At 50.2% G+C, this 13,047-nt stretch overlaps 4 protein-coding genes across 4 annotated transcripts; 1 reads left to right on the top strand and 3 right to left on the bottom strand.

The window, feature by feature from the left end:
* Positions 1–38: 38 nt before the first annotated feature.
* Positions 39–3,630, bottom strand: TrAFT101_011385 (uncharacterized protein; the record flags this gene model as incomplete). Its single annotated transcript, XM_066129241.1, has 5 exons — positions 3,479–3,630; positions 3,202–3,422; positions 2,933–3,136; positions 2,620–2,865; positions 39–2,551 (listed from the first exon to the last, which is right to left on the bottom strand). Exons 1-5 carry the CDS (start codon positions 3,610–3,612, stop codon positions 39–41), a joined length of 3,318 nt encoding a protein of 1,105 aa, XP_065985373.1. The 5' UTR covers positions 3,613–3,630.
* Positions 3,631–4,008: 378 nt separating this feature from the next.
* On the top strand, positions 4,009–5,090 carry TrAFT101_011384 (uncharacterized protein). The gene is made up of 3 exons (XM_066129240.1): positions 4,009–4,555; positions 4,614–4,752; positions 4,816–5,090. Exons 2-3 carry the CDS (start codon positions 4,685–4,687, stop codon positions 5,018–5,020), a joined length of 273 nt encoding a protein of 90 aa, XP_065985372.1. The 5' UTR covers positions 4,009–4,555; positions 4,614–4,684; the 3' UTR covers positions 5,021–5,090.
* Positions 5,091–7,366: 2,276 nt separating this feature from the next.
* On the bottom strand, positions 7,367–11,254 carry TrAFT101_011383 (uncharacterized protein). Its single transcript, XM_024904663.2, has one exon. The coding sequence runs from the start codon at positions 9,703–9,705 to the stop codon at positions 7,786–7,788; it is 1,920 nt and encodes a 639-aa protein (XP_024754976.1). The 5' UTR covers positions 9,706–11,254; the 3' UTR covers positions 7,367–7,785.
* On the bottom strand, positions 10,814–11,781 carry TrAFT101_011382 (uncharacterized protein; the record flags this gene model as incomplete). The annotated part of the gene is made up of 2 exons (XM_066129239.1): positions 10,814–11,632; positions 11,722–11,781. The coding sequence occupies 2 exons, from the start codon at positions 11,779–11,781 to the stop codon at positions 10,814–10,816; spliced, it is 879 nt and encodes a 292-aa protein (XP_065985371.1).
* Positions 11,782–13,047: the final 1,266 nt, after the last annotated feature.

The raw sequence follows: 13,047 nt of genomic DNA, 5'->3' as shown, positions 1-13,047 counted from the left end.
TCTTAAATAGAGAAGAAAGAATGTAAGTCAAGGTCAAATCAAAGGGTAGCTCTCATCCCTCTTCTGTGAGACTCGAGTAAATCGACAACATGAAATTGACGATTCTTCCTTGCCAAACTAATAGCCTTCATGAGGCCGGTCTTTCTGATGACATCTCCAATTGCGCCTGCGTTGAGCAGCATCTGTACCATATCCAATCGCCCATGCTCAGCAGCTCCTTCGATTGCCGTACGTCCGTCTTCTATCGCAGGAGGGGCATTTACATCTGCTCCTTTTTCGATCAGCAACATTGCTATCTGAAAATAACCCTTGATTGCGGCGCCCTGCAGAGCAGTAATCCCCCCAAGGGCAGCGGGGTCTGCGTTGATTGCAGCACCCGCAGTCAAAAGCAACTCTACTGTCTCCATGCAAGCCTCTTCCGACGATGCTGCGGCTTGGAGAGCTGTCATCCCATGGCGACGTGCTGGTAAGGCATTCGGATCTGCCTGGTGGTCAAGGAGAAGCTTCACAGCCTCCACCTGACCCATTTCCGCGGCAAGCTGAAGCGGCGTTCTCTCGCACCATGATGAGGATCGCGTTGGCCATTGGTGGGTTGTATTCGCTCCTGCTTCAAGGGCTAGCTTAAGGAGATGAGTGTCCCCCCGTTCAATAATATCGTGTAGCAATGGGCTACTTGAGCCGTCTGGACGATTCACTGCTGCGCCTTCACCAAGGAGGAAAACGAAAGTCTTTGCAAGCCCTTTTTTCTCACTATAATGTTGCGCACAATACACCTCGTCGTCGTCCTCGATGTCATTGTAGAAGGGTTCCCAGGGCCGGACCATTGCTTCAAGGGCCGTTACTCCGCCCGTCACGGCCGGGGGGGCATTTATGTCAGCGCCTACGCTGAGGAGAAATTGTATCTTCTCTATTGAATAAGCCGTGGCGGCAGCCTGTAAGGCTGTATACCCTCGGACGGGAAACGCTGGCTTGTTAACTTCGGCCCCTTTCCTGAAAAAATATTGCAGGAGCTCAAGACTTTGATGCAGGGCAACTGCTTGAAAAGGGGTGACTCTGTGTCCGTAACTATTAACAGACACGCCCCGATCAACTAAGAGGATTGATACATCCGTATTCCCACTGTACACGGCCGTCTCAATTGCAGTAGGGCCATACTGTGTAAGATCAAGTCCTGCATTAATCAATTTGCTAACAACAGAAGTGTGACCCTCAACCCAAATAATTTCCTCCAAAAGGCCATTGATATTGACATCTGCTCCGGCGTGAATCAAGAGATCTACATATTGAAGTCTATGTGACGGAGAACCCAGTGCAGCCGCGACGGTCAAAGGGCGGTTTCTAGATGTTGGTATATGAGAACCATTGGGGTCGACCCCGTGCTGTAGGAAATTGACAACTGCCCGGGTTCTGCCCCTCTCTAATGCCACTGTCATGGGTTCCTCGAGCATTCTTTCGGAGACTTGAGGATGTTGGGATAGAAATTTCAACAAGAATCGAACATCTAACTCCGCGGCTTTTATTAACTGACCAGCAGTAACCGCAGGCATGGTCCCCGATTTCTTGAGCAGAAGTTCGTAAACATCCGGAACATTTTCGGCCGCGTACTGAAGAAGTGGCGATCCGCACACGGAACCTCGTATCACCGCATTCTGATCCAGCAGATATTGGACGATTCTTTTAGCCCCTTTACGCACCGCGAGAGCCAAAGGCGTGGGTGCATAGTCGGCATTTGCCGCGTAAGAATACTGGTTCACGTCTGCTCCAGCTCTAACTAAACATTTGACCATTTCAAAGTTGGCGCAGAGAACTGCTTCCCAAAGAGGAGTTGTTCGCCGCTCTTTGGGCAGACTAACGTTGACTTGGGCCCCAGCTTGAATCAATAGTTCTACCACTGCGATGTTTTGTGCACGCACCATAGATCGGAGAAGATAACCTCCGGGCTCTCCTTTGAGCGATTCCGGATCAAGGGTGGACAGAACGAAGGCCAGGAACTCTGGGTTCTCTATCTCCACAAGTTGTGCTGCAACATCGTCGAATTTAGCACCAATGGCGTGGAGTTGCCTTAGAAATTCTTTGTTCTGTACAAGGGCCCCAGCTTCGACAAGGCAGGGAAGGAATGCCTTTACAGTAAGCATGTCCCGTCGCAGTCGCAAGAAGAGCATAAGAGGTTTCACATGGTTGTGCTCGATTATCCATTCGACGAATGTTGCCGCTTGGTGTTTTCGCAACAAATTATTTGAGAAAAAGTAGGCGGCAACTTCGAACAGTTGGAAAATGGATGGCTTTTGGGAGGGATCGGACAGCGCTTGGACTTGGGCGTTAAGCTCGCCAGGATATTGTTCTGGTACCAGAGCCTGGAGCTTAGTTACAAAAGAAGGGATGACATCCGCAATCTGGCCATTGTAGGGGAGGCCAATAACCTTTGCAAGCACGGATGGAAGGTCATTTGAAGGTTGACTAGGAGTTGTTGGTACATCGAATGATCCATTAGTTGACGGGCCATTGGGGGGAAGGCCAGAATGAAGGTGATTAACAATGTCGAGGCTGCTGGCTGCCATATATTCAGTTCCAAATCAATTGATACCAAGGTGTATGGACAAGTAGGGCTGCGTAACTTACTGCCTTGCAGGAGAGGGTGCTTTAATTGGAAGTAGGGCAGGTTTAGTACAAGGGTGAATTGTGACACGCCCAAAACGGTATCCAGTCCAAACGAGTCAGATAATCCGTCGGTGGCCGTCAGTGTAAACGCCCTGTCTATAGACTCCTGCACATGCGTTTCAGGTGCGTGCTCTATAGGAGCGGGGGATGTATCCAACAGAAGTTGAGCATCTCCGTAAAAGTCAAAAAGGCGCGAATCACCGCCGTCTATGAAAGTTGCACAGGCCAGTATTAGTACACGTTGGGATTCCTCAGGGAAAGTGGCGAGGCAAACCATGCAGAAAGAAACAGTTCCTAGAAGGCGATGATGGGCCTACAGAACCGGGAGAGATGCAGCGCAGAATCGGTGCTGTTGTCTCTAGCAAGGTGACTTTGGCAACATCCTGATATACTTCAGGGATAGGGTCGATAGGTGGCGATGCTGAATGACATGGAGGGGTTGCAATGCAGAGCCGGTCGCTGAGGTTTTGTCCGATTACTTGAAAACACAGTCAGCCAACGAACGTCCCGGCGTGCATGAGAATATATCAAAGAGTCGAATACCTGTTGAGGTATCGAGATCAATAAAATCTCGGCTCACCCCAGCTGCGTATCGGTCGATGCCTCTCTTGAGTCGTTTGTGGTTAAGCTTGTCTCCATGAAAATAGACTTCGCTTTCCTTGTTTTCCAGGGCGCGTTTCTTAATTTCTGGGATGATCCCGGTCGTCCACTCTTTCTCCGTAATCTTCTTTTTCCCGCCGAATTTGTACTTGAACTGCCGTAGACTACGATCCACTTTAGTGCCTGTGAGACAACGTTGGAAAGCTGTGGGGAAACTAACGTGGCTTGTAAGCCATGGTTTTCGCGCAAATACTGAATTGTTTCCTCGGCGGTCTTGTTTTGCTTGATGTAAAGAGAGACGATATCCTGAATGTACGGATCCCAGTTGATATTGGGCTCCGAATTGCTCGACATTTTTGGTGCTGCAAGTTGGATGGATTGGCAGTATGTTTATTGCCGAATGATTTGGGGGCTGCGGGAGTTTATATATACATGCATAGACGGTTGCCAGCCCTTTGAGGCAGACTAGAGGCAGGCAAGGCAACCAACGTATTAGCAGGGCAGAGCCGTTGGCCAATGACGGTACATGTACCCTGACAAGCCTTGCAAAAGGTCACCCGCCGCCTCATCAAAAGGACGGACCCGCAATCTGCCGTGATCTTTTGGTAGTGTCCAATAGCAAGTGTCAACCATATTGACACCAATCAATACCACAAGTATAAGCACAAGCACAAGCACAAGCAGCGAATCCGCTGACTCACCCAGAAGCGCTTTTTGCACTTGCTCTTGGCATTTGAACATCTCAACGTTGAGCTTTTTGAGCTTGTGCCTGCCTGCGTTGCCTTTCAAGCGCGCTTCATGATGCCTCGCAGCCGGGGTTGCTCTCCGGCGTTTTCGACAGAGAGAAGAATGCATGTAATCCGTACATGTATTTGTAGGATCGATGCCCGCGTTGACATGGGCCGCGCACCACTTTCGAGCTACAAATGGACGCTGGACTAAATAGCTCTATGCGTGCCTTTGTGCCCGCTGTCTCCCCCTGCTTACGCTAATATTGTCTTGCTACCTCTCTTCCTCGTTGGAGGTGCAAAAAATCATTAGCCTTTTGGTCTTGGGGCCCGCCCCCCGGGCCAGCCTCACAATCGCAAAAGTACAAACCCCTGTGCAGGGGGGCTGTATGCGTATGTCCTTTGGTACTCCATGGCGAACTTGCATGCTGCGTTGCCTCAATACAAACAGCCCAGCCCAGAAATAAATAAAAATCGCCTACAAAACATCAATTACGCTGCAATATCCAAAAGTGCACTGCATACAAATCAACGCAGAGATTCACAATGGGATCCTACAGGCATCACAAGTATATAAATGTCACGCTCCCATCACGCTTTTTCGTAAGGCACTGAGAAATTCGACAGAGCAATAAGACGACTATTCCTCCGAGTTACTTGATTCCTCGACACCTTATTTAGGCAATTACTATACCATAATGCCTCAGACGGTCCCTTCCAATTTAACGGAGCCTTCTGTTACATCAGCAGTAACAGCAAAGAAAGGGTATTTTGCTTCCCGCCTCTTATATACAGTATTCGTCCAAGCCGTATTCTGACGCTTGCATAGATCCACCACATACCCAACAGCTACCATTCTAAATGGGCCCTCTAAACTCTCGACAGACAATCGGCATTTCCAATCAAGCAAACACAATCTGGACGGCCAGCTTACTTCTTTACCATCAACATGCATGTTGACCAGATGGGCGTACGAAACTCGCAGGGGGGAGGTAACAGTTGCCGAGCAATTTCAGCAAAAGCAGAACAAATGAGGCTAAGAATTTCTATTGCTGGGTGTGTGGTAGTTATATTGTCTGTTAATGAAGGTATAATAGTAATTGGTTCATAATATACTGTCTTTCAGAAATAATTAGTGACACCAAGGATTCCCAAGGGATAAACCTAGATTCCAAGTCTATAGTAGCAAATAGGTTAAACTTTGAAAACTAACTTAAAGTTAGACTAGCAAATGCCCTACTAGATAAGCTTAATGCACTTTAGTATAACCTTCTGGGTTATCCATGATAAGATATTGTGAATTTTCAAGCATTGACTTGTCTTCAAATTATTAAGTATCAAGAAGCTCGTTGAAGTTGTTATCTATTGTTTGATCTCTCGCCCGGTATGGGTCTTAAACCCTGTCTTGAATATTAGCTCTTGTGAGGTGTTATCGGAAGTAGTAATTTGTATGGTGCTCTTTGTTTCCGAATCTCTTGTGCGTCTATCCATGCGCTGGTAAATCATTTGAGCTGAGCGTCCTTATAAGGTGATTGTTCATACTACCAAGCACATACGACCATAGGTAGTGGAGAATTCGGGGTCCCGTCTGCTCCCCCATAGACAAGCCACTAACCGGCAGATTAGTAGTCAGGTGGGTGACCACTGGCGAACACCGGCTGTTGTATGTTTTTATTTTTTGCCTTTATAACCTGTGAGAAGTGGTGGTTGTAGTTGTGGTGGTATAAGCGCTTCTAGCAGCTAAGACCTTCACATACGACCATATCCATTGGAATATACGGGATCCCGTCCGCTCTCCCAGAGTCAAGCCAATGAGAGGCAGATTAGTAGTTGGGTGGGTGACCACCAGCGAACACCGGCTGTTGTATGTTTTTTTTTTTTTTTGGATTTTTTGTGGTTGATTTTTTCGTGTTTCTTTGTCTCAGAAACGTTTGTGCTGTTATGTGGTTGCTGAATGTAACATGCATGTACGCTATAGAGATAGTTGCGGGGTTTCCTCAGGTACACAGCTACTCAAGTTCTATAGTAATAGCGCCCAAGTTAATAAATCAACTTACACCAAGTATATTAAATTAAAATACACTATATATAGCTTTTAATTCCTTTGCTAACTGCATTTTTTACGCCAATGTTATAAGGTTGTCAAGGGACATCACAACTCAAGTTTGCTATGTATTACTGTTAATATTACTATATATTAATACAAGCTCTCTCTGCAGTAATAAGCAGTAACATTCTGCCTATAGAGCAAGGACGCTCAACAAGTCGGCGATTTCGAACAATTATTCGGTGATGGATACTCGCTACTAGAGAAAAGCAGGCAACTCAATGATCAAGTCAACCTGCCAATCAGCGTTGCAGGAGATTGTCAATCTACATATAAGAGTGCATGCAGCCCCCGCCCAGTTACACAGCCTTGTGCCACCAAAGGATTCAAGTCTATGGGCACCTCTTCTTCGCAGTCGACCTTCTTTTCAAGCAGCGTCTGAATCATCAACCTATACATGAAATGAACCTCTGCAACTTTGGCCTCTAGCCATAACTGATTACATGTACTTGGCTGTCTCACCATCATCTCTCCAGTTGCCAAAGGAACGGCCCCCATGCATGAGGTGGATGCCCAAGAGATATCATTCCAGATCCTTGAGGGCTTGTCTTATATGCATCGTAAAGGGATTGCTCATCGAGATATTAAACCTGGTGTAAGTCTTACATTATCCAATCATTAGGAAAAGATTGTATACTCTTTATTACCTTCCAAGAACATACTCATCAGGTCCCAGCCACCAAAAAGTAAATGATTGGTCAAAATCAGTAATTTTAGCATGAGCAAAACGCATTGAAGCGTCCAACGCACAATCAACCGTCAGCGACACAATTCAGTATATGGCACCGGAGCTCCTCTGGTATGAGCCAGGCAATCCCATCAACTACATGGCAGCCGATATGTGGGCGCTTAGCGCAATGGTCTACCGAATGGCTCACCCTGATGCCCGTCTTTTCTACTCCGGGCGCGTATAATTATTATCTAGTAAATATGGATGCGTTTCCTTTAGAAGAGCTCAGAAAGCGAGGCGCCAGCTCAGATGCGGTACTGTTTATTCGTTCGCTCATGGGGCCTCGCCCTGGAGAGCGCCTTGCGTCAGACAAGGCCGTGGAACATGCTTGGGTTGCATCTTTTAAGAGCCAGTTAACACAAATCCCTGCATCACCGGCACCCACACCATCGTAAGTATTGCATGTAAAGCGTAAGACAAAGAGGCCATGCAAATTACGTATACATCCAAAGTGGAAACATACAAGTCGACATATATTACTATTCTACTCATTGGCATTTACTCGATTCATCAAGACATCACAAATTGCACACACACTATAATTGAGTGGGTAACCTCTGGTATATTTTATTATGTTAAATAACTAATACGCAGAAAGCGAGTTAAAGCCATGCCTTCTATCATCCTCCTCGGCACCAAAAGCCCAGTGCCCCTTCCAAAGCTACTCCTAACCAAAAAAAAAAGGGAAAACATGACAAGATCCAACTTTTTAAAAGAATTCCCGTCTACAATGCAGAACCCTCAACACCAAACTGATAAAGAGGTGAGGGGGGCTCGATGCAGAGACAGCGAATCAAGAAATAATCAGGTTCTTGTAGTCTTTGGCCCAAAAGTGCTTCAAAAAAGAGAGCATACAGTTTTTTCCGTCCTTCTAGCCAGCAAAGGCAAACTCATAAAAGGGCATGGCTATAACCACGATTGGCGGTTGAGTATCCCCAAACAAAAAGCCTCCCTTTTTGTTGTTACCAACCACCAACCCACTCAACGTCTCCAAGATCGGTGCGCCTGTCCTTGCGCCAGTTCCAATCTTTCGCCTTGGTCCACGAATTCTCCTTGAGGCGATCCTTGCTCCACCCCTTGCCGTAACTGTTGTGTTGATTGTGTAAAATATTGTTATTGTGAGAAGTAGAAAAATGATGATCCCAAACGCCCGCTTCATAATATTTGTTGTTATTGTATCCGTTGTTACTGTATCCAAACCCAAAATGACGACGCTGCTTCCAACCGGGAGACTTTTCGGGCTCCGCCTGAATGTTCTGGCCCCTGCGACGCTCACCAAGCGCTGCCCACTTGTCGACGTTGCCGCGCTTTGACGGGGGCGAGTAGCGCGGTGTGATAGTAAAGGCGTGCTTGGTGGGTGGAGAGGCCTCGTGAAAAAAGAAACCATCAGCAACCAAATCATCGTCCACATCACCCTTGATGACGTGAGCCACGGGGATGGGCTCAGTCTTTGGCACAGAGGTGTTGTCGTTGGTGCTCTCGTGGCTCCAAGTGCGCGAGTTGAGCTCCTGGAGAGCGCTGACCCTCTGCTGCTCCTGTTCCTCTTCCTCATCCTCGTCCCACATGTCGCTCCAGCTCTTGGAAACCGTATCCTTCTGGCGGCCAAAGACGGCGGCCATGGAAGGGAACGGCTTGCCCATGGCGATGGGCAAGGATCCAGCGGCGGGAGAAACCTTGGCGACGGCCTTGGGCACGGGCGGGCGAGAGATGTTGAAGGCCCGCAGACGAGCTTCAATGATGCGCGAGTCCAGCATGGAGGAAGACGGGGTCTGGACTCCAGTAGAGTACCAGTCGGTCGTCTCTCCAGACTTGGAGAAGAGATCCTCGCTGTAGCTCTCATCGTCGGGAATGATGCTAAGTTGACGACGATGGGCAGCAGGAGTCTCGTTGAGCGCCTTGGTCCAGGGGAATGCGCCTCCATCGATCTGTGGGGTTTGGATAGACGGGGTGCGGAGAGGCTCACGATGAGCAGATGCCACGGTAGGGTTCTCAGCACCGCAAAAGTCATCGAGAGACTCATCCTCCGTCGTAAAGCTCACAGCGCGAAGGAGGGCATCGCGGGCGCCCTCGAGCGAACGCTTCTTGGGATCCAAGTTCATGCACTGCACGATGACCTCATACGTGTCCTGCGACATGCTGGGGAAGACATCAAAGAGACTCTGCTTGTCACGAGAGAAGTCGAGGAACAGAGGGTCAGACTCTGTGGGGGTGGTGAACGGATTGCGAGAGAAGAGAATGTTGAGGAGACAAATGCCAATGGCCCAGATATCAGCCTCGGCGGGCGAATATCCAGCACCGGCAGAGTCGAATTGCTCAGGGGCCATGTACCTGTCGCTGCCGACGGTAGTCTCGTAAGACCACTTGTCGGTAGTGGCAAGGCCAAAGTCGCCGAGCTTCATCGCGCCATCTTGAGTGAGGAAGATGTTTTCTGGCTTGATATCGCGATGATAGACACCTTTGGAGTGGATGTAGGCAACAGCGTCGACCAGCTCGAGCATGAACTGGCGAACGTGCTCAGTCTCCAGAGGACCGTGGCCGTTGCGGATAGCCTCGTAGAGGTCACCCTGGCCGCAGAACTCCATGACCAAGTAGACATGGGCCTCGGTCTCAAAGGTATCCAGCAGGTTGACAATGTTGGGGTGCGATCCCAGTCCGTTATGCAGAGCATACTCCTCGGATCGTTCGTCAACTGCAAACTCGGGGTTGACCTCACAAGGCGCTGACCTCTTGGTGAGACACTTGATGGCCACGACCTGGTTGGAAACGAGATCCTGAGCCATAAAGACCATGCCGAATGAGCCGTGGTTGAGTGGTGAGATGGTCTGGTAGCGACCTCCATCAAGGAGGAGGCCACCAGTAAACTTGTTCCTCATGCATTCCATGCTTTCGAAAGTTGAGAGTGTAAAAATATAAAAAAAAAAAAAAAGAAAAGTAAAACGGAACAAGAGCCGAAAAAGCCAGAAAAGCTAGAACAGAAAGAAAAAGATGAAAAACAGATGGGTGATAAAAAATAAAAGAAGATAATTTATACAGGCGGAGTTTGATGTTCAAGATATGTAAAAGTGATATATGTCTTTCGTCTCTAGCCGTGAATCAATCAGGCAGCCTATTGGTATGAACCGTTCGACGTTTCTATACGCGCAAGGTTGCGTTCAGGCAAACTGTGGAGATGGAGAGAGAAAAGACGTGAACAAGAAGAGAACTGCGCAAAAGTGGCAGTTGAAGAATCGAAGAACAGATAACCGGAATGTACAAGCCGTGAACGACAAAGGAAAAAGGAAGACGACAGGTTGTAGCCACGTATAATTGTTTGTTGGTTGATATGGTGTTGCTTGGCGGATTGTAAGAGTTTATAAGATAATCATTTGTTGGGAGATTTCAGAAAAGAGTAGAGACAAAGGAGACGCGAATTAACGAAACCGTGGCCAAGATGCCGAAAGCCGGCTTGCGTATAGAGAAAAGGTGGAAGAAATTGTTTGTTCGTTATAATGACATCGAGGTCGCGTTAAGAGGCTGAAATGTATAATGAATGACTGGTGGTGATTATTGTTTGTTTTTTAATATTGGTGTAGGAGTGGTTGGTGGTGAGAGGCTTGAGGAGACGGCGAGGGTCGGATCCGTCAAGTGAACAAGAAGCAGGCGAGTTGAGTATAGACGTTTGAGGTTGAGGTTGTGAGGAGAAAGAGAAAGAGAAGAATCAGGGAGAGTGTAGCAACGTGGCGGACCAACCAAGGTGGCGGCCGTGAGCGGAGCGTAGCTCTCGCTGGAAAGGGGGTGACTCAATCAAGGCGAAGAGATGCAGATGTCAAGTCGCGAGCGAGGTTGAGCCGAACAACTTTTGGGTAAAAAGAAAAAAGGCCGCTTGAGAACAAGGACACTTGTGACTATCGCCCGGTGACTCGATCAAGGTGCTGATGGAGGAGCTTATCGAGAGCGGCCGAGACCGGGACGGTATGACGAAGACGGGCGGAGTGCACTAGGGCCGAGGCTCTAAAGGACGAGTTTGCGGCGAAGCAGTGACAAGTACACGCTGGCGGGCGATTGTCTATGGGCGACGAGACGACGTTGCTCGAAAAAGCTGAGCTGAGGCGGACCGCTGCAGGGATCTAGGCAAAGGAGGACCCTTCTTTCTCTCGTCGAACTGTTTGGGGAGGGAATCGGTTGCGTCGGGGCCGATGAGGTTCGGATGGCGGCAGGCTTGCGAGGGTTTATCGTCGAGGTGGCGAATCTGGCGCTGGAATTGGCGATTGCGACGAGACGCGGCGACTGGGCAGACGAGTCGGAGATGGGAGTTCGAAGCACGAGGCTGACGAGACGCAAGCTGCGAGGAGAAAGAAGGCCTTTGACGGGGAGGGGGAGCGGGAAGGAGGAAGAGGGAGCGATGAAGTGGAAGTAGAAGTAGTGAAGTAGGAGAGCAGATGCAGGAGAGGCAGAGGCGACAAGAGGCCGGATGAAAAGGGAATACCAGCCAGCCGGCCGTGGAAGAGCGTCGAAGTGGACAGGGGGGTGGGCCGCATCTGAAGGCACGAGAACCTGCCAGCAGCGGCACTGGGGGTGGTGGGGCGCCCACTGCGTCCACTGGCCAGCGTCCCATCCAGCGCTGCTAGCACAGGGCACTACAGGGCAAGCAGCACCACTCCGGCCGGCTAGCGCCAGTGCTATGCGGCGTAGTCGCACGCTACCACTGTAGGTACAGTACCTGGTGGCGGTACCGCTGCGCCATGGCAGACAGGCACGGAGTACGACGAGGGCGGCCAGGTAGCTGGTACCCGCGGAGCGAGCAGCGTGGCGCAGGGTCGCGCGCAGAGTCTGGGAACGAGTACGGAGTCTCTGGTACCTGCACCAACAAGCAACTCAACACTCAAAAGCGACTGGACCCCCAGATCGGACACGCGCACCTTTGCAGCACTGTCTCGCAAAGCCCGTTGGGCCTTGGTATCAGTACGAGCGCTGGGCATTGTACACGGTGTTTGGGGCCCCTGCGCAGCGCATGCACCGTTGCACGCACTGTACGCACTGTATGTACTAGGTATGTACTCACTCCCGCACCGACACACACACGCCCGCTTCTCGTACACCGTGGCGCATACCGAGCACGAACGGCACGAGCACGGCCGTCGTGTCCTTTGGGCACCGCACCGTGCACACGCCAGCCAAGCTCTGCCCCAACAAGATTGATCAACGACAAGTTGCTGCTCTCCTTAGTCGCAACAAGCCCAAGGGAAAAAAGAGTCACGCGTGGTCGCCAGTTGCGGAGCACAGTGCCAGCAGCGCATTAGGCATCCCGCAGGTTCCCGGCACACCCTGCAGTGGCCGCGCCGCTTCTGGCACAAGCGCTGCTGGCCCGGCTCGATTGGGGGAGTACCCGGTACGGGCTGCACGCGGCGCGGCGCTGGGCAGGAATAGGGGCCCAAGCCGGGCACGAGGGTACCGGTACACCTGGCAGAGCACGCTGCCTGGCAACCGCCGGAGTACGCCGTAGTGGTAGCAGCCGTTAGTGCGCAGCCCGTACTGCAGCTTGTAAATGGGCGGTTGAGTGCGGACGAAGGATGATGCATGTCCGTCTTAGTATGTATGTGTCAGGCCACGCATGGCAGACACTGACGACAGCAGCGCATTGTTGGTCTGTATGGCCTTAGGTAATGTATGTAATGTAATCTACATGTGTTTGGGCCGTATTCGTTGCGACGACTATTTCGAGCGCGGTCTGCATATCGGGGTACCTTGAGTGGCACCACGCAGCCTGCGATTCTTTGTCACTCTCACTCTCACTCTCACTCTCACTCTCACTATCTCACCCACTTACTCGTGCTAGCCGATGCAATGCAAGCGCGGCACAGCGTCTATCAGTCTATCTGTGCCAAAGTATGGGGTAAGAGAGTATACATTGCTCCATACTCGAATACCAATTGCTAATGGCGCTGGCGTGCTATTGAGCAATACGCAACTACTTACTCGTGCTTCGTTGCTTCGTCAACTCTGCGGACCCGGATGACGAACGAGCAATTGCTGCCAATTCAACAAGTCGCAGTTGTTAGCATTTAGCCGGAATGGCGACCTGCGACGCTAACAGCAGTGCCAACGTCCCAATTGAGCAGCCCAGCGCTGACAAACCGGGCCCCCCCTGCAACGTGCTAGTACTGTGCAGAATCGCTCCCTCTAGCAGCTCTCTAGCAGCTCTCTAGCACCATTGCGCTGCTGCTCTGTTATCCAGCAAAGCAGTC

The sequence above is a fragment of the Trichoderma asperellum genome, chromosome 7 (assembly GCF_020647865.1).
Source record: "Trichoderma asperellum chromosome 7, complete sequence".
In the NCBI taxonomy this organism is placed as follows: Eukaryota; Fungi; Ascomycota; class Sordariomycetes; order Hypocreales; family Hypocreaceae; genus Trichoderma; species Trichoderma asperellum.
The sequence above is the reverse complement of the archived record's forward strand: the minus strand, read 5'-3'. Positions and strand labels throughout refer to the sequence as shown.